General features: G+C 49.8%; 1 protein-coding gene across 4 annotated transcripts in view; it reads left to right on the top strand.

Moving 5' to 3' along the window:
• Positions 1-355: 355 nt before the first annotated feature.
• The window catches only part of OVOL2 (ovo like zinc finger 2), a 61,049-nt gene continuing 40,464 nt past the window's right edge, over positions 356-20,940 (top strand). Inside the window, exons 1-3 of one of the 4 annotated variants that reach the window (XM_055372916.2) lie at positions 1,460-2,073; positions 2,731-2,951; positions 17,904-18,093. In XM_055372916.2, coding sequence (XP_055228891.2) covers positions 1,974-2,073; positions 2,731-2,951; positions 17,904-18,093 — 511 coding nt within the window. In that variant the 5' untranslated portion in view covers positions 1,460-1,973. Of the gene's footprint in view, positions 720-1,459; positions 2,074-2,730; positions 2,952-17,903; positions 18,094-20,940 lie in introns of those variants that run through there. The other 3 variants (XM_031004763.3, XM_063702498.1, XM_019017192.4) reach the window with 3 other exon arrangements.

Raw genomic sequence — 20,940 nt, 5'->3', positions numbered from 1 at the left:
ATTTTTAAAGACTGGGAATAATTCTGTAACTTCAGAGTTGTACTTTATTTTTACTCTTCCATTCACCCAAGCTCCTTCTTTCTAGCAAATCCCGTTTGTTGGTGGATAAAAATACATCTGCAGAGTCTCCCGGAAGCTGCCCCATCAGCCTCATAGACAAGAAGCCTTGTTTTCCTGCACCGCTACAGAAATGTCTTCCTCCTCCTCCTCCTCCGGCTCACCGGGATCAAAGTCTTTTTCGTTCTTAGCTGGTTTTTCTTAGAGAAAAGCTGGAGTTCAGAGTTCAGTCCCGAGAGGGTGACTCCTTGAGGGCAGACCTAGAGGCGCCGCGCACCGGTCCCGCCCGCAGCCCCGGCAGAGCTGCGCCCCGGCTCCCTGCGCCGCGCGAGTCCGCCAGTAGCGCCAAGAAATCCGTTACCAGGCGGTTGTGTCCCCAAGGGCCATTCAGGGCGGAAGGGAACAGGGAAAACCGCTGTGTTGATTCCCGGGCCCTGTAGGCTGGGAGCGCGGAGGGTCAGGTTACAGACAGGTGAGGCTGGCTGTTGGGTGAGCCGTGGGCTCCAGGGCATCCCTGACCAGACGCGCCCCCGCAGCACCCGGCAGCTGGCACACGTCTGACGACCTCCTGGAGGAGGGCGACCGCAGCGACACAAGAGGCTGTGCCGGTTGTCCTGGGCGCACCCGAACAAGGCCTTGGGAAGGGCAGCGCGCCCCGCAACGTGAGCACAACTGCTTTACAAACTTGGCATATTTTACCAACTCCCCCTCCTTCTCGCCCTCTCCCCTCCAGGCATAAAGGTTGATAGGAACAAACAGATATAATAATAAATGCAAAGCTTTCCTACCTCCCCGGTAGGGGCGGCGAGAAGATGTAGCCAATGTTCACTATGCTAGCTTCCTGGAAAGGTATTTCCCAGTCTCAGAATTTGGGGATCGGGTGGTTAGGAGAGGCAACGGTGGGAGTGGGCGAGGATTGGGGGCTTGTTTTGAAGCTGCATTTGCATAATATGCTCCTGGCTTTTGTTTCTATTGTGTGTTTACTTGGGGTGAGGGGGCTCTCGGGGGGTGCAACGTCTTGTGAGGAGAAGCTGCTTTGGTGGGGCAAGGCTTGTTTTTCTTAGATTGTATGATACTAGTCAGAAAAATAACGTGGTCTAAAGATGCCGAATTTTTAAATTTATTTTTACTGCTTATGGGGGGGGGGGTTGTAGTTGATGGATAGCTTAAGCCCCTAAGCCCCCACCCCCCATTATTAATAATCAGAATCCTTGGAAGTCTCCCGCCGCCTCCCCCTTCTGACCGCCCAGATTTCATCAAGCCCCAGGAAGGCTCCACAAGGTCCAGGGGAACTGAGCCATTTTCTGGCTCGTCGAAGACAAATCCACCAGGCGGGGGAGGGGGGCAACTCGTGGGAGGCCCCAACTCACCGGAGGGGTGCCCTGGGAGGCGAACCTGGGGTTTACCTCGAAGAGCTCGCCTCGAGGTGCAGGTGATGGGGGAATGGGGCGGGGGTTGATTAAAAAATGTTCTTCCTTTCTTAAAAAGAGGAGGGGGAAGAACAGACTTTAAATTCTTTTGCAAACATTCATGCCTAAGGAAGGGCTGGAACAGGCAGCCCCGGCCGCCGGAACCGGTCGGACAGGTAGCGAGCTTGTTGACACCGTTATGTTGCAGGGCGCATGCTCAGTCCCAAGTTTCCTGGTGCCTTTTCTATTCCACCTTATGAAACTTTTTCCCCGGCGTGGTCTCACTCGCGATTTAAGGCATAGGTGTCGCCGAGCCGGGAGGCTGGGAGTCGCCAGGCGTGCGGGGGATAGGCCTGGGCCGCGACGCGGCGGGGGGTGGAGGAAGAGGGCAGGCGAGGCGGGAAGGTGGGCTCTGGCCGCCGGGAGCCGGGGACGGAGCCGTCGCCGTTGCCCCTAGCGGGGAGCAGCCGGGAGGAGGGGGCCGCAGTCGGGAGAGGGGACCCCACCATGCCCAAAGTCTTCCTGGTGAAGAGGAGGAGCCTGGGGGTCTCGGTCCGCAGCTGGGATGAGCTCCCGGATGAGAAAAGGGCAGACACCTACATCCCAGGTGAGCGCGCGCGGGGGCCGGGCCTGGGCGCTGGGCTCCCGGGGTGGGGGAAGGGGTGGCGGGTCTTCTCTGCTCATCGGCAGGGGCGGGCTCCCCACCTCATCCCCCTCTTCCGGGGGGCACGCGGGGGTCTTCTAGGCGGGGTAGGGCAGGCAATGAGGGACTGGGATGCCCCAGACTCTAGGCGCCCCCTTCCCCGTAGTGGGAGCCTCTAATTACCCGGCGGCGGGACCATTGGCTGCAGCGCGGGCCGAGGTGGCCCAGGAAAGGGATTGAAAGCCAGCAGAGGCTACCCCCAATCTCACGTCCTCATGGGGGTGCACAAAGGCCCGCCAACCCTTCTGGGGCTAGCTGGGGAGAGGTCAGACCCGCCTCCCCCGCCCTGAGAGGAAACTTGGCGCGCGGGGTCCTCCGCCGCGCGTGGCCGCCCGGTTCCTCGTGGGCGCCGGGGCTGGGACCGGAAAGAGGCTCCGAGCACCCCAAGCTAGCTCTGTGGGCCGATTCGGGGCTTACTGGCCACCCCCGCGACGTTGCCCACTTGGCGAGGTGCCCAGGTCCGGGGCGGGGCGGCGGCAGCACCGCCCGCAGGTCAAACTGCCGCGGGCCTGCGGGTTGACGCCGAGTGTGTGTGTCGGGGCGCGGCCCCTCCCTCCACAGTGGGCCTGGGCCGCCTGCTCCACGACCCCCCCGAGGACTGCCGCAGCGACGGCGGCAGCAGCAGCGGCAGCGGCAGCAGCAGCGCGGGGGAGCCTGGAGGAGCAGAGAGCAGCTCGTCCCCGCACGCCCCCGAGAGCGAAACCCCCGAGCCCGGCGACGCCGAGGGCCCCGATGGACACCTGGCGACCAAGCAGCGCCCGGTCGCCAGATCGAAAATCAAGGTACTGTGTCGACTCTGCCCCCGCCGCCACCTGCACCACGCCCTGGCGTCGGGCTCCCGGGGCCGGCGCCCCTCCCTGCCGCGCCCGCCTGCGCAACCCGGCACCCGCGCCCCGAGCGCGCCCGCCGCGCTGCTCCTGCACCTGCCCCTGGGCGGCGGCCAGGGCGCCTCGGCGCGTCCTCCCGCCTGCAGGGTAGCTGCTGCGCAGGGGCGGCCGGTTCCCGGAGTGGGCTCCGTCCTCCCGGTGGCCCCGCCTGATGCCGAGTGCTGCCTCTGGAACTGCCGAAAAGGCACAGGCATCACTGCCTTCCGCCAGCAGCCCGTTCTGTGCGCTAGGCCTGTAGAATAACCAAGGCCGTCGGAGTTCCTGAGGTTGGAAAGGAAGCCTCAGCGCTCTCAGAAATTCCACCCTCTGGGACGCAGTTCCTGGCGCCGCGATTCTGAGAGTTCACCCCCCATGCTTATGTTCTGGACCTGGGCGGCAGCTTGACACATAGTGGGCCTCTCCCAACATGAACCAGTTCCCAGTGTCTGTCAGACAGGAGGCTTGTGCACGGCACTTTAGATCTGTCATCTTTCCAATCTTGAATTAAATTGATGGGTAAAAGGGTTCAACTACAGATTTCTCGAGCTCCCCTACCCCAGTGGATTGGAGTGTTTCCTCCCATCTATGGTCTTGCCTCGGGGCCCCCTGGAACATTCTGGACGCCCACCTGCGCTTTCGGGCAGAACTTCCATGATGGTCTGCTGAAAGGTATCCGCTACCCACCAAGGTTTAGGAATCCCATTCCACTGACTCAGCCAGCTGGAGCTAGGAGGTGGTGGTTTATGATCACTTGGCCCCTCTTTCTAGCCTGGTGGGCCGCAGTGCTACACTGTGCACCCCCTAGACCCCCGGTGCAGGTGGTAATTCCAGGGCTCTCCGGTGCCCTCCTGCCACCCAGACCGGGAGTAGAGGGCGGTGGGGAGGGAGAGCCTGGGCTTTGCTGTGGATTGAGAAAGCACCCCTCATTTTCCTGGGAGAGGTCCCCTATGCACATTGCGTATTCCCAGGGTTTGACTCCGGGGTGGGCTGAGGCGCATTTGGTTTTGAACTGAGGTTTGAGGCTTCAGCTGGGATCCAAAGGAAAGACCTCTTTAAAGAAGAAGCTGCCGAAACCGTGCGGGCCGGCAGCTTAGCGGTAAGTGTGAGGGTGAGGTTCAAAGTCAGCTGGCCTGAGGCTCTTCCGGGCCAGGTGGGGTTAAGTGGGAGGGAACAATTTGCCTGAGGCTGGTAGCTCTGCCCTTCGGGAGATTCTACAAAGTGCCCCACTTGCATATTTATCACCAGGCTGGAAGGACAATTGCAACGTTGTTTTGGGAGCCTCTGCAGCTAGTTTGCCCCTCTGTCCCCCAATTGCCCAGATTCCCCTGGAGAGAAAGTGACAGATTCTCATCCAGTCTCTTAACAAATATTTTAGGCAATCTCTTCTGCCTCAGGCACACAGGGCCGTTGGAATCCTGGATTAAAGGAAGACGTAAACCAATCTTATTTCCTAGATTAGTTGCCTGTGCGCTGGGGGAAGGGGGGCGGGAGGCACAGTTCACTCCTGAACCGTTAAGAGTCTTCTTTCCATAGTTTCCAGGGGAGTTTTTATTTACTGGGGATGTTTAGGTTCCTTCTTTCTGCCTCTACCCCCCAAAAGGAAACATTTTGGTGTTAATATGCTCCAAGCCTCCAGAATTATTATCAGCCATGGCATTGGCAGTTTTCAAATGACTGACCAAATTGCCAGTGACTTAGCACGTTGTATAATTATAAAGTTCTTTCCAAGGCATGCTGAACTCACAGTTTCTCTAAGAATTAGTTTCTTTTCTTTTCTTTTCTTTTTTTTTTTTTTTTGAGATGGAGTTTCGCTGTTGTTGCCCAGGCTGGAGTGCAATGGCTGGATCTTAGCTGAGTGCAATGGCTGGATCTTAGCTCACTGCAACCTCTGCCTCCCGGGTTCAAGTGATTCTCCTGCCTCAGCCTTCCGAGCAGCTGGGATTACAGGCATACGCCACCATCGCTGGCTAATTTTGTAATTTTAGTAGAGACGGGGTTTCTCCATGTTGGTCAGCCTGGTCTTGAACTCCCGACCTCAGGTGATCCACCTGCCTCAGCCTCCCAAAGTGCTGAGATTACAGGCGTGAGCCACCGCGTCCAGCCAAGAATTAGTTTCTTAGGCAGTGGGCTCCCAGGACCACAAGAAGGGCAGGTTTGAGCCATTGCCTGGCACAGAGAAGCAACACTCTGCCCATCTAACACCTGGGGTGTGCAAGGCAGCAGGAGGTAAAAATGCTCCCACCCTGGTGTTCCTTCCAGAATCATCTGGCAGTAGCGGTTAATCATATAAGCTCTGGCTTTGTCACTTCTTAGCTGTGGACCTTGAGCAAGTGGCTCACCCCTCTGAGCCTCGGTTTCCTTATCTGTAAGATGATAATGATACCTACTTGATAGCATTGTGAGGATAAATGAGTGGAGGGTAGAACATGGTATGTGCCCAATAACCATAGATAGTATTCAGGTTAATAGGGAGACACAAACATTATTAACTCTGCTGCAGGACAGTGAATGTGAAACCAGAATTCCAAACAAAGACGTGACCGATTTGAGTGGGGAAAGTGTCCTGATGTGGATTTGAAGGCTGGGGAGAAGGGAGGCGGGTGGGCCTGAGGGCAGTGTGGGCTGAGTCCCGCAGCTGGAGCATAGAAAGGACAAAGCTCTGGTGGCTGAAGATAGGAAACAGGGCTTGCTGGGGTCAGGGAGAGAGTTGGCGGTAAAGAGCTGGAAATGTAACCAGGACAGGGTGAGATGGTGAAGGGGCCAAGCCAAGAAGTATGGGTGCTCCTGCTGGGCAAAGGAGAAGCTCTGGATGATGTAGGAAGGAAAACCTCAATCGGGTTCCTCTTTTTTTTTTTTTTTTTTTTGAGACAGAGTCTCGCTCTGTCGCCTGGAGCTGGAGTGCAGTTGCGCAATCTCAGCTCACTACAAACTCTGCCTCCCAGGTTCAAGTGATTCTCCTGCCTCAGCCTCCCAAGTAGCTGGGATTACAGGCACCTACCACAAAGCCTGGCTGATTTTTGTATTTTTAATAGAGACGAAGTTTCGCCATGTTGTCCAGGCTGGTCTTGAACTCCTGACCTCAGGTGATCCGCCCACCTTGGCCTCCCAAAGTGCTGGGATTACAGGTGTGAGCCACCGCGCCCTGCCATTTGGGTCCCTCTTAACGGCTGTGTTCATGGATACATTATCTCTTCTGAGCCTCAGTTCTTGATCTGTAAAGTGGAGGACTCAAAGAATCAGCCTCCTAGAAGAGTTGCATAGATCAAATGAGATAGTGGGTGTAAAGTGTTTAGCTTTCTGTGCATGTGTAAACTGCCCAAGAGGAAGTTAGCTGACAGTGACATACAGCAAGTTTTAATGCCCAACATTTTGTTGGCTGTAAGGACATGGGATTCACTAACCTGATCGTGTTGATGGGTGGATCTGGAAAAGGAGTCCGAGGTGCAGATTAGGAAATGTGGCTGGCCCTTCCCAGCCTACCTGCCTTTTGACGGTGTGCCTCAGGGCAGATTGTGAAATTGTCTCTTTACTACTGAGAATTCTGTAATTTGCCAAACAAATAAGGGTGAGAAGATGATGTACATTCCAGAGAGTGTGCATGGCAGGTCCCTTTTGTGCTGGATCCATCTGCAGGTCTTCAGCTGCGGGGTAGAGAAACCCAGGAAATACTAATCACCATTGTCCTTTGGAGGCTTATTAGAAAGTAAGTAACTCTGAAGTTAACCCAGTTGGCTGATAGTATTCATACGTGATTCTCTGGCTGGTAGGACCCAGGTCCAAGTATGGAGTACCAAGTGAATTTGTCCTCTCACCCTTTCCTATTCTGTTCTTTCTTTTTGTCCTCTCCCATGGGTTCTTCAAAATAAATTAAGTTTAGATTCTGTCAAAAGTATGCTTGGCCTTTTACCCGGCTCTCTATCGAGTCTTGTAGTGGTGCAGATGTGTGTTTATGGAGTAGTCCCCATACCCCCATCACTTTGTATTATTTACAATCTCAAAGGCATAGTTATACGTATCTGCCACCCAGCCCCAACAACCATTAACCCATGGCCAGTCCTGCCCAGCCACACTCCCACCTCTTGCCCCATGCATGATTCTGAAGCAAATCTAGGACATCATACCATTTCAACCATAAATAGTTCAGAATGTGCGTTTAGTGGATAAAGACCAAAATTCATGATCACACCCACATTACCAATTGTGTTCACATTACTAATTGTCTCATAAATTCATACTTTTCCCCTCCAGTTTGCTTAATCAGGTCCACATAATGTCCACACATTGTAATTGATTGGCATGTCTTTTGAGCCTCTTTTAATTTCATACATTTTCCCTCCATCAAGTTAATTGTTGAAGAAATGGGTGATTTGTTTTGTAGAGTTCCCAACAGTCTGGATTTTGCTGAGCGCATCACCATGTGCCTAATGTTTCTCAGTCCCCTAGGTTTTCTCTAAACAGATAGTTGGATCTGCAGCTGCAGCGTCCAGTATCACATGTGACTATCACAGCCATAGTCAATTAAGAATTAACAATTAGACCAGGCGCCGTGGCTCATGCCTGTAATCCCAGCACTTTGGGAGGCCGAGGCGGGCAGATCACCTGAGGTCAGGAGTTCAAGACCAGCCTGGCCAACATGTTGAAACCCCGACTCTATTAAAAAAAATACAAAAAAAATTAGTAGGGCTTGGTGGCATGCACCTGTAATTCAAGCTACTCAGGATGCTGAGGCAGGAGAATCGCTTGAACCCGGGAGGCAGAGGTTGCAGTGAGCCAAGATTGCACCACTGCACTCCAGCCTGGACAACAGAGCGAGACCCCGTCTCAAAATAACAGTTAAGTTCTTCAGTCCTACTAGCGACATTTCAAATGCTAGTAGCCATGTGTGACCAGAGGCTAATGTACTGGACAGTACAGAATATAATTTTTCTGTCACCACAGAAAGTTCTATTGGATAATGCAACTCTCCCTGCTTGGTCAGCTCTATTTTATTTCAGCTAGAATATGTCACAGTGGGGGGCATCTGTCTTCATCAGAGGCACTGAATATTTGGTTATCTCTCTTTTTCTGATGTTAGCAGCTGTTGATGCTCAGGACCTAAATATTTTGGCTTATTAGATGTTCTAAAACAGCAATAATCTAATTCTGTCCTCTGTTTATTAACTGATGTATTTCTATAGAGATACACTTTGCCTCATCTACTGCTTGGTTTTCCAGTGGCACAGTTCATTTATGAAAGGCAGAATAATGCTGGATTCGCTTTATTTACCTTTATTTGTAAATGAAGATAATCAGTTGTTAACCAGAATTCTCCATTGATGGCTAATTAGTTCTTTCTTTTCTTTCTCTTTATTTATTTTTCCTTTTGAGACAGGGCCTTACTATGTTGCCCAGGCTGGTCTCAAACTCCTGGGCTGAAACGATCCTCCTGTCTCAGCCTCCCAAAGTGCTAGGACTACAGGCACATGCTGCTGAGCCTGGCTCTCAATCTGTTATTTCATTCATTTTGTTGTGAATTATGGATTCAAGCCGTTTTTAAAAACCAATTCATCTGATATTTGGAAGAGAATATAAGCTCCATCCCTGACTCCTTTCCTCTTGTTTTTTGTCTCCCAAGACAGACTTGAATACTCCTCCCCCTGCTCCACTGTAACCTGCTGCCCATTTTCCTGGCTGCACATTTGGTCAACTGACTTCTCTTTTCCACTCTAGATCCATCAGAGCCAGGGAACACTTCCTACTGGGCTCGTATTCCCCAGCAACCAGTGCAGTAGTGCCTGGGTCATAGAAGGACATAAGTGAACATAGAACAAGAATATAGGCAGGGGAAGAAGTCAACAGTTCCCAGACATGAGTGATAGCATTTGAAGGAAAACACAGAAAGCAGGAAGAAAAGGGATACTGGAAAAATGGTTGGAATGGATTCTTGATGAAGGTTAAATTAATTAAAAGGGGGACAAGGAGGAATATGAGAACAATGTGTATTAATTGCCTGGTGTTAAACTTGAATATAGGTGAAGAAGGTTTTTATTGTTGGAAAGGACTACATAGGCTTAGTTACGAACATCAGAATCCACTATAGCTAGTTTAAGCAGAGAAAGGTATTAAATGGACTAAAGAAGGACCAAGCTGAGCTCCTAGGAATGACTCAGAGCCACAGAGCAGAACTGGGCCACCTAGGAGCTGCAGCTGCTGCCCAATCAGGAAGCCATCTTGATGGCTGCCCGTCCCTGCATCTGCCATGGCAGAGTATAAAACAATTGCCTCTTGCCTGCCTCTGCCCAGTTAACTCGGGGCTGAATTCAGATCTCCTGATAGTGCATGTAACTGGTGAAACCCAAGTTACTTCCCAAATCCTCATGGCAAGGGAGTCAGGGAAGCATAGTTTTCACTTCTCTAGCTTCGGCAGTAAAGGAAGGCCCACCAAAAGGAGTTGGGATAGACACTGAGCCGTTCCATAGGATCGACTACAGGAACCTTTAAAGCATGTATGGCCCCAAATCTCCTTACTTTCAGGGTGAGAAAAATTAAGCCCAGCAAGTTTTTGTTGAGTTCCTCAAAGTTGTTAGTGGCAAAACTCAACCCAAGGATCCTCAACCTTTCAGCATTGTTCCATTGCATTGTGGGACAACTGTACTGTCCAGTATGTCAGCCGTAGTCAACATGTGGCTTTGATGCTTTAGCCCTTAGTGTTGGTGGTCTGACATTAAGGACTCATGATGATATGAGACAAACAATGGGGTTCATGCTCCTCCTCCTGCCCCACAGACCTGTGGGCCTGTCCTGAGGGAACTGTAGGCACAAGTTTTGCAGATGACGGACCACATTCAAAATTCTCAGGGTGGGCCACTACAAGTCATGTGGCTGTGGGCAAGTCATATCTCTATGGGCCTCAGTTTCTTCTTCGGGTTTATAAAGATATATATTCCCTTCATCTTCTCTGCATTTGAGAAGGCTCTCCATTCTGCCATGTAGGGAAGTTGTGAAGTCTAAGGAAATGGTACATAGGATCAGGGGGGGAATCTGAATGCCAAACGAATTGGGGAAATATGCTTAGCATGCTTTTAGCATTCAAGCATCGCACCATGTCGGTGGAAATCTGGTCCAAATGGCCACCAGAAGGTAGCCTTGGACTCAGAATATCCTCCCATAGGAAACAAGACCATTAACTAAATGAACTTGTCTGCTAGAAACATCAACAGAAAATAAAAGTTGTTCTTTTTTTGTCGTTGTTTTCACCTTTAGAAGTTTGACAGGTGAATGATCTGAGCCAGCTTTGAAGCTGGTCAGAGGGCCAGCCGAAGGCCCTGACTCCCTGGATGTTCCTGCAGTTTTCAGCAGTGCGGAGACAATGATTGGTTTGTTCTGCCGCTGAGTCCTGTTTTCTAGAAGAACTTGAGGAGAATTTTGGACATTTTTTGAAATGAAAGCTGAGATCCTGCAGAAAACAGGACAGTGCTCAGAAAAGCGCCAGGCCATGGGGTTGGAGAGCTGTTCGTTGTCTCTTCGTCTTCGTGCCCTGAATTAATTTCAAGACCAAGGTCATTTCCCTCCCTGTATGGTAGTTTCCCCACCTCATTAATAAGCCTTTTGCAAAGTGTTAATTTTGGATTAAGGGTGAGACGATTAAGCTTTTCCAGAAGGTAGCATGGTGTAAAAACCACCCCTGGCAGGCTTGGAGCAGTACCTTATAATTAAATAGATTAACAATTTCCATATTAAAATGTGAATATTGACACTAAATGGGATAAAGTCTGCACATATTTTTACATCAGCTCAGGTCAGATTTCACTGTCACGGGAGATAGGAGAGAATGTTGGTTGTCAGAGCTTTTTGTCATATGTTTTGTTTTATTTTATTTTATTTTATTTTATTTTTTGAGACAGGGTCTCTCTCTGTCACTCGGGCTGGAATGCAGTGGTGCTATGTCGGCTTACTGTAACCGCCGCCCCCCACCTCAGCCTCTTGAGTAGCTGGGATTACAGGTGTGCATCACCATGCCCAGCTAATTTTTGTATTTTAGTAGAGTCAGGGTTTTACCATGTTGGCCAGGCTGATCTTGAACTCCTGACCTCAACTGATCCGCCTGCCTACACCTCTCAAAGTGCTGGGATTACAGGCATGAGCCACTATACCCAGCTGTTTTTCAGAGCTTTTTGAATTACAGAGTTGCAGATGAAGGACTGGGAGCTAGTGGCTCCCTTTTTAGTTTCGTTTTGTTTTTTTTTTGTTTTTTTTAGTTCCCCTTTTCTTCCATCAAAGAGAGAAAAATTCAAAAGCAAATTGGGAAACAAATTTTTTTTTCTTCTTTTGAGACAGTCTTGCTCTATGGCTGAGGCTGGAATGCAGTGGCATGATCTTGGCTCGCTGTAAACTCCGCCTCCCGGGTTCAAGTGATTCTCGTGCCTCAGCCTCCTGAGTAGCTGGGACTATAGGCGTGCACCACCACACCCAGCTAATTTTTGTATTTTTAGTAGAGACGGAGTTTCACCATGTTGGCCAGGCTGGTCTCGAACTCCTGACCTCAGGTCTCGATCTGCCCCCCTCAGCCTCCCAAAGTGCTGGGATTACAGGCAGGAGCCACCGTACCTGGCCGAGAAACAAGAAATTTTGACCAATTACCTTTTGTTTAGGACCACAGAATTTTGGAGTTGGTCTAGCTATAATAGGACTTACAAAGCACCAGGTTAATTAAATTAAAATTTAATTTCTTCATTTCTTTCTTTTTTTTTTTTTTTTTTTTTTTTGAGACAGAGTCTCACTCTGTCGCCCGGGCTGGAGTGCAATGGCTCAATCTCAGCTCACTGCAACCTCCGCCTCCCGGGTTCAAGTGATTCTCCTGCCTCAGCCTTCCAAGTAGTTGGGATTATAGGCACCTACCACCATGCCTGGCTAATTTTTGTATTTTTAATAGAGGCGGGGTTTCACCATGTTGGTCAGGCTGGTCTTGAACTCCTGACCTCAGATGATCCACCGGCCTTGGCCTCCCAAAGTACTAGGATTACAGGTGTGAGCCACTGTGCCCTGCCAATTTCATTTATTTCTAAGAGACAGATATTATTATTATATTTATTTATATTTATTTATTTTGAGACAGAGTTACAGTCTTGTTGCCCGGGCTGGAGTGCAACGGCACAATTTCAGCTCACTGCAACCTCCGCCTCCCGGGTTCAAACGATTCTCTTGTCTCAGCCTCCCGAGTAGCTGGGATTATGAGTAGCCACCATGCCTGGCTAATTTTTGTATTTTTAGTAGAGACGGGGTTTCATCATATTGGTCAGGCTGGTCTCGAAACTCCTGACCTCAGGTGATCCACCCACCTCGGCCTCCTGAAGTGCTGGGATTACAGGCGTGAGCCACCACGCCTGCCAATGCAAATATTATTATTCACATTTTACAGGTGATGAAATGAAGGCTTAGAGAAGTTAGGTAACTTGCCTACAACTAAGTTAGGTAACTTGCCACAAACTAAGTGGTGGAACAGGAATTGAAGGAATTTAGGAAACTGGAAAACAGACCCTGCTCTTAGCTTCTTATACTGCTGAAGAGATCATCTAATACCATTTTATTGTTTTACATGTGGGGAAATTGTGACATAGGGATGTTAAATGACATTCCATATCACACCCCTAGACAGATCTAGGTGTTTTTTTTTTTTTTGATCCTTCAGATTTATTGTCTCTCTATTCCACTATTGTTTTGTAACTAACATGACTAAGATGTAATTAAGTTTAGTCTACTACTTGTAGAGGAACAAGGTAAGATCGATTAACTCTTTTTTAACTTTTAGGAGGTACAGTGTTAGGTGTAAACCTATGTAAACATAATAAAGGTGCTCCAGTGAGCAGAGCTGTGATCCTGATCCAGGCGGGGCCAACTGGTCCTCTGCCCCATGAGACATCAGTCCAGGAGTCAGATGTGTCTTCTGTACCATGCAGTCCTGGGAGAGACACTTAGAAATGTGGCAGGTCTGGCGTCTGGAGAGAATGATACGTTTATTACTGTTCCAGTTAACCTATTTCTGCTTCACAAGAATCTCCAAATTTAATAGCTGAAATGATGTAGTATTGTATCATCCATCTCTGTGGGATGACTGGGCTTAGCAGGGCAGTTCTTGCCTTGTGGTTGCAGTCAGATGGCGGCTGAGGCTGGAGTCTTCTGGGGGTTTGACTGGGATGGACATCCACAAGGGCTCACTCACATGGCTGGCAGGTGACACTTGAACTGCTTCTAGCCTCTTACCTTTGTCCAGTGCATTAATTGTAAGGTTCTGCCACCATTTTTTAACAAGTTCCTATTGATAGACATGTATTTAGTTTCCAGTCCTTTGCTATTACAAACCAAATTTCAAGGCACAAGGCATATTAAATATACTTTTAGGGATAAATTTCATGTTTAGGAATTTACAAAGATCCCTTCCTTTCTGAGAAGTGAAATAGTCTGGCAGAAGCTAGCTTTGTCAGCCATGATTTTTTGCCATTAAATAACCTTACATCTTCTTTCAACAAGGCTCCTGAAGACTTTGAGTGTAATTTGTTAATATCTGATGGCTGGATTGGTCATAAGGGTGGTAAGCAGCACTTAATGGATTGGAGGGTGTGCCACAGGATGAATTCCCTACCTGAGCCACTTCTTGGTGACTCAGCTTTCCATGCTGTGAAATGGGGAGAAATGGAAAAATTGCCTTTGCTGAGGGATATGTGGAGAATTTCCATTTTTGCTCTAAGAAAACCAGAGGAAACGTCCCCTTGAGAATTAGGTGTGCCCTCAGACTCCAACCCCTTCTCTCCACTCCCATTTTCTCCCCTGTTTTATAAAGCTTCCTGGCAAGTCACTGTGGCTCACGCCTGTAATCCCAGCACTTTGGGAGGCTGAGGCGGGAGGATCCCTTGAGGATAAGAGTTGAAGATCAGTCTGGTCAACATAGTGAGATTCTATCTCTAAAAAAAATTAAAAACAAACAAAAATAAATAACACACTTTCTATGTCTTGATCAGATGATCTACTGGCCCTGTACTCCCTTAAATTGTCACTGATCTCCCTTCCCTGTGCCCTTCAAGATCTTATTCTTTTCAAACAAAATAATACCGATGATTTGAGATTTTCATTCTAGACTGCAATAGAAGGCATCTGTATTGCATTCAGAGCATTTTAAAAATAGGGATTTGTCAAAAAGATTAAACAAGAGTTCATGTTTGAACTATGGTTGGTGAGTCCTTAGGCACATTCTACAAGACTTTCAAAAGACAGTTGCAGGTTTTTACTAATTTTAATTGGAATTACCAGGGTAATTGTCTTTGTTCTATTTCATTAGCCCCTCACTACCACTCAAATGTCCTTGTGCACACTTGGTCTTTAGAAGCTCAAAGTACTTAGTGGAGCATATTTAGTCTTTTCAAATCCCTTCAAGGGTGGAAGTAAGCAGGATGGGGACTGCCGGGCAAGGAGAACATGATCTGCCTGGGTGATAGGAAAGCCTTGGACAGAGGTGGGCAGCTGCAGTTCTGGGGAGTGAGGTAGATGATGAGGATCCAGGACAGCCACCCAACTGGGTCATCGAACTCAGCCCCTGTGATGTTCCCCCTTTGTCTTCCAATGGCTCCCTCTTGCCCTTTGACTACATTCCAGCTCCAGTAGGGCCCTCAAGGTAGACTCCTAAGGGGATCTTGCTCTTCTCAGCTACCACTGCTCTCTTCATTAACTGCTCTCCCAGGCTCAGGCTAGCCATGGTGAACCGCACACAGTTCCCTCTTTCCCACCGTCCTCTCCTGGAATGTTCTTTGCTGTGCGCCCCTTTTCTTCCTCATCTTCGCCTGACTAAGGAGCTCACTTCTTCTGGAAGCATCTTCCCTGGTGCTGTAGGTCTGGGGTAGGTGCCCCCTTGGACCCCTGGGCCTCTCAGATGTCAATGGCTGTTGACTTGCCTGCACCCCCACTAGACTCGGCAGCTTCCTAGGGACTGGGGATTAAGCCATCTCTAACTGTATTGCCTCCAGCTCTAAGCACAGGGCTTGTCACAGATCAGGGACTTATCAATGTTAGCTGGGGCAAATTAAGCTCCAAGCAAAGGAAAATGAACTAGTGGAGGAGGCTGACTGGAATACCCTGTTCTGGGGTCTTGTGCCTCCCTTGAGACTCTCTGCATCCTGCCACCTGCTCCCAGCTGCCGGTCAGCACATACTGATTGTACACTGGCCCTAGACTAGGCTTGGAGCAGTGGGTAGGGAGGCAGGAATGGGACCGAATGCTTGCTGACCATCCTCAAACTGTTGAGTTGAGAAAACAAGATGAACTGTGTGCATAGTGAAACTTGGGAATGAGATGGAATATAGCATGACTTCTCAGGGCTAGTGTGACGTGTGCATCAGCTGCAGTGGCATCTCCTGGGCTCTGGTTAGAAATGCAGCACATCAGACCCTACCAGACCTCCTGAATCAGAACCTGCATTTTAACAAGACCCCAGGGGAGGCATAGGTATGCTGGAGTCTGAGAGGCACTGGTTTAAGTGGGACAGTGAGCAGTTTAGTCATGGGCTGCAGTATTTGGAGAAGGCTGCATCGGCAAGGGAGCAACTGAGCTCCCTTGAGTCCTGGGAGGGCAATATCCAGGGTGGATGAAAGAGGAGAGTATTTGAAGCTGGGAGAGTGTGGAGCCAGGAAAGGACCAGTCTTCTTGCTAGTGATGAATTTTGGCAGAGCAATGGGATCCATCTTCTAAAGGATCTGATTTGGTAACATTCACATCACATGTTCAAAAGTTACCAAATCAGATACTAAAATTGAACACACCATTTTTATCACCCAGATGTAGATTCTATGTTCTTCCTTAGCAGCAGCAAAGGTGGTAGAAAGCACTGGGCAGGGATTCCAGACCCAGGTCTGGTTGTGGTTTTGCTGATAACAAAGCTGTGGGTACTGACCAAGCCGCTTTACAAAATGATAATTTTATGCATTTATGATTTCGTGGGTCAAGACAAAAGCCGTAGGCATGGCTCTGCTAGGCAGTTCTACTCTGGGTAGCATTAGTGGGGGCCACTCATTCAGCTGGTGGCAGCCCTGAGTTGGGATGGAGAGTCCAATCAGGCTTTATTCATATCTGGCTCCTCCGTGCTCCCCCATGTGGCCTTTGGCTGTCCACATGGCTAGCTTGGGCTTCCTCACAGCATGGTAGCCTCAGACTTCTTATGTGGCAGCTGGCTTATAAGAGGCAAGAAATGGAAGCTGCAAGGTCTCTTAAAACCTGGAACTGACACATCTTCATTGCATTCTGTTGATCCAACTGGTCATAAGCCCTGCCCAGATTCAAGGGGAGGGAAAACAGTCTCCATCTCTTGATAAATGGAGTAGGATGCAGGCACAAGGAGGACAGAATTGAGTGTGGTTCTCTTTGGGTACTGTCTGTAATATAACATACCAGGCTCCATGATGTCATCAGGACCCAGACTCCTTTCTGCTCCTCCCACCTCATGGTCCAAGGTGACTGTTGGTGCTCTAGTCAGCAGGAAGGAGTGGAGGAGGAAGAAGCCACCGTTTGCTCCCCTTCAAGGAGATTTCTATTTCATTGGCCAGGTAGTCCATGGCCATGCTGTCTTAGTCCATTTTGCGTTGCCATAAAGAATACCTGAGACTGGCTAATTTATAGAAAAGAGGTTTATGGCTCATGGTTCTGCAGGCTATACAAGAAGCATAGGGCTGGTGTCTTCTTCTGGTGAGGCCCTCAGGAAGCTTCCACTCATAGAAGGCGGAAGGGGAACAAGCATGTCATATGGTGAGGGAGGAAGCAAGAGAGAGGGGAGGAAGTGCCGGGCTCTTTTTTTTTTTTTTTGAGACGGAGTTTTGCTCTTGTTGCCCAGGCTGGATGCAATGGCCTGATCTTGGCTCACCGCAACCTTTGCCTCCTGGGTTCAAGTGATTCTCCTGCCTCTGCCTCCCGAGTAGCTGGGATTACAGGCATGCACCACCACGCCTGGCTAATTTTGTATTTTTAGTAGAGATGGGGTTTCTCCACGTTGGTCAGGCTGATCTCAAATTCCCGACCTCAGGTGATCCACCCACCTCAGCCTCCCAAAGTGCTGGGATTACAGGCATGAGACGCCGCGCCTGGCCACCAGGCTCTTTTAAACAGCCAGCTCTCCCATGAACTGATAAGACTAAGAACTCGCTCTTTACTACGGGGGCGGCACCAGGCCATTCATGAGGGATCTGCCCCTGTAACCTCCCATGAGGCCCCACCTCCAACACTGGGGATCACATTTCAACAAGACATTTGGAGGGGCCTAACATTCATACCCCATCACATGCCTGTAGGATGCTGTAAGACAGTATGCCCAGCTAGAAGTCAGAGGTTTGTTCTAAGGAAGAAGGGGAGAATAAAAAGTGGGAGCAACTGGCTGGGCGCGGTGGCTCATGCCTGTAATCCCAGAACTTTGGGAGGCTGAGGCGGATGGATCACTTGAGGTCAGGAGTTTGAGACCAGCCTGGCCAACATGGTGAAACCCTGTCTCTACTAAAAATACAAAAATTAGCCAGGCATGGTTGTATGTGCCCCTGTAGTCCCAGCTACTTGGGAAGCTGAGGCAGGAGAATTACTTGAACCTAAGAGGTGGAGGTTACGGTGAGCTGAGATCGAGCCACTGCACTCCAGCCTGGGCAAAAAAGTAAGACTCCATCTCAAAAAGAAAAAAAAAAAAAAGGGTGGGAGGAACTGCCAGTTGTTACTTCACCTTTCCAAAAGCCAAAACCTGCTTGAAAATTTTAGGGGCAGAAGCCGCAGACAGGGCAGCCTCAAGACACAGGGAGGTGGGTCTCTTGAATGAGCCTACTGGATGTGCCTGCCTGCCCGGGGACCCTCATGGCCTCTCTCTGCCCCCAGTTCACCACAGGCACGTGCAGCGACTCGGTGGTTCACAGCTGTGACCTGTGTGGCAAGGGCTTCCGTCTGCAGCGCATGCTGAACCGTCACCTCAAGTGCCACAACCAGGTGAAAAGACACCTGTGCACCTTCTGTGGCAAGGGCTTCAATGACACCTTCGACCTGAAGAGGCACGTCCGCACACACACAGGTGAGCAGGGAGTGCGTGCTTTGCTCTCTGTTTTGTTATTCTGGCCAAGAGCTCCTGTTTCTTTCCCACCAAAAAACCAGGTTGAGACCGTGGAACAATGCTGTGTTTCTAGAAAGATCACAAGATGCGGATCACGAGGTTAGGAGTTTGAGACCAGCCTGGCCAACATAGTGAAACCCTGTATCTACTAAAAATACAAAAAATTTAGCTGGGCGTGGTGGTGGGCGCCTGTAATCCCAGCTACTTGGGAGGCTGAGGCAGGAGAATCGCTTGAACCTGGGAGGCGGAGGTTGCAGTGAGCCAAGATCATGCCACTGCACTCCAGCCTGGGTGACATTGCAAGACTCCATCTCAAAAAAAGAAAAAAAAAAGAAAGATCACAAGATGATGGGGCGTTAGGGCCAGCCCTTCTGGGTTCACCTCCTGACTCTGCCACCTGCCGGCTGTGTCACCTTGGGCCAGGTGAGCCACCTTTGGTAGCCTGCCTTTCACCCCTGTAAAATGGAGATATCGATGTGAGTTCTAGCGAGGCTAAAAACGGATCCCTGGCTGGAAGTATTCTGAGAATCATGATGCATGGCACACACGCGGGGCCTGCCACAGCTCAGCCCCTTGGTTCTGGCTGCTGGAATGTGGTTCTTGTGACCCCACAATGAGTATTTTATGCTTCTCTCTTGGGACATAAGCCTGTCTCTGGATAGCATCATGTTCTTCCTGAGATACAAAAAGGAGCTCATTGCCTTTAGAGCTGACCCGAGCCTCATACTGGAGCCTGGCAGGCAAGCATCTTCCTCTTCTGGGACCTGCCTCAGTTTTCTGACTTAGGAAGTGGGAATCCAGGTTCTCCCCAGTTCCAGTTCTTCACAGAGTCCTGGGGGTGCCCTTGGCCTCTTGTCTTGGCCTCACTGCTTCTATCTGAGAAACACCTGGCCTCCATGCTTTCCCGCCTGAGCTCCATTGTCCACACCTCTGCCAGAGTGATCCCTCCAGGAGAATTCTAAGGACTCTACTTTCCTGCAAAGAAATCTCCAGCTCTGAACAGAACGAAATCCAGACTCCTCATCTCTCATCTTGATGGGCTTCATGTAAAGGCCTTTACAATGTGGGTCCCATCTTCAAATCCCCATCCTCTCTCAGCCCATCCCAGCCCATCACGTCCTATCCCATCGCATCCTATCACAGCCCACCTCAGATCAGCCCATCTCACTCCAACCCATTTCAGCTCATCCTATCCCATCCCATCTTAACCCATTCAACCCTATCCAGGTTACCACCCACCCTCCCAACAGACTTATAGAATTTACTATCTGCAGGCTGGGTGCAGTGGCTCCTGCTCGTAATCCTTGCACTTAAGGAGGCCGAGGTGGGAGGATTGCTTGAGGCCAAGAGTTAGCGACCAGCCTGGGCAACATCAAAAGACTGTCTCCCCAAGAACATTTAAAAATTAGCCAGGCATGGTGGTGCGTGCCTATAGTCCTAGCTACTTGGGAGACTGAGGCTAGAGGATCGCTTGAACATATGAGTTTGAGGCCGCAGTGAGCTATGATTGTGCCACTGCACTCCAGCCTGGACAAGAGAGCAAGACCCGGTCTCAAGGGGGAAAAAAAGGGTTTACTATCTATAGTCCTCAAGCCCTTTCTGTCCTTGGTATTTTGGTAGGGAAGGGAAGACACTTTTTCCTCCCTCCAGATGGGGCTCCCAGCTACTCAGCCCTCATACAGGTTCCTTCTTAGGCCTCTGCATCCTATTTTCTAGTTCATATCATGCGTGTTTGCTCTTAGAGGACTGGCCGTGAGCTGCCTCCCTGGTCTGGAAAGAGTTTCTGTCACCTTAGAGAGTGGCTGGAATCCTAACATAGTTCTTTTCTGTTTTCCTTTTTTAAAACTTTTTCTTTTCTTTCTTTCTTTCTTTCTTTTTTTTTTTTTTTTTTTTTGAGACAGCGTCTTGCTCTCTCACCCAGGCTGGAGTGCAGCCACCAACTCCTGGGCTCAACTGATCCTCCCACTTCAGCCCCCCTAGTAGCTGGGACTATAGGTGCATGCCACCACTCCCAGCTAATTTTTTTTGTATTTTGTATTTTTTGTAGAGATGGGATTTCGTCATGTTGCCCAGGCTGGTCTCAAACTCCTGGGCTCAAGCCATCCACCCGCCTTGGCCTCCCAAAATGCTGGAATTACAGGCATAAGCCACCACACCCGGCCAAAAACTTTTTCTAAAGAGACTTTTCATTTCAGTGTAACATACATCTAGAAAAGTGCACAGATCCTAAGTGCCGACCTCAGCGAATTTAGGAAGTTTTACAAAGTGAACATACTCATGCGACTAGCAGTCAGACCAAGAAACAGAATATTTCCAGCCACTAGAAGTCACTACCCCTCCCAGTCTGCCTTTTTCTCTCCAAGGAAAACCACTGTTGCAAATTCTAACAGCTTAAGTTACTGTTGCCTGTTTTTGAGCTTGATGTAAATGGAATCCCATAGTGTGCTCTTTGGGTCTGGTTATATGGCTGCTTTTCCTAGCACCAGTGAATCAGTAAAAGTTTGACCTCTGTGAGTCTAAGCTGGCCATCAGGTGGGGGTGAGGAGAATGCTTAGGGAGTGGTGGAGGATCCATAGGGCAGCAGGGGTTCTTATAAGAGGCCTAGGGGAGGCCTCGAGGTTGTCAAGGGACCCATCCAGCAGCAGCAAAGCTGGGCTTTCCTGCTGACCCCAGGGGCAGGAAATCGGGACCACTCCTGAAGTCGCTGGCCATTGGTGGCCCTGGAAGGTGTCTCAGCCCCTCCTTGAGGGTGTCTCAAGGACATCATCTCTGAGGATGTCCTTGAGGGCATTCCCTGCCTGGATGGAC

Source organism: Gorilla gorilla, chromosome 21 (assembly GCF_029281585.2).
Source record: "Gorilla gorilla gorilla isolate KB3781 chromosome 21, NHGRI_mGorGor1-v2.1_pri, whole genome shotgun sequence".
Lineage (NCBI taxonomy): Eukaryota > Metazoa > Chordata > Mammalia > Primates > Hominidae > Gorilla > Gorilla gorilla.
Note: the sequence above shows the minus strand (reverse complement) of the source record. Positions and strands in the feature narration are given on the sequence as shown.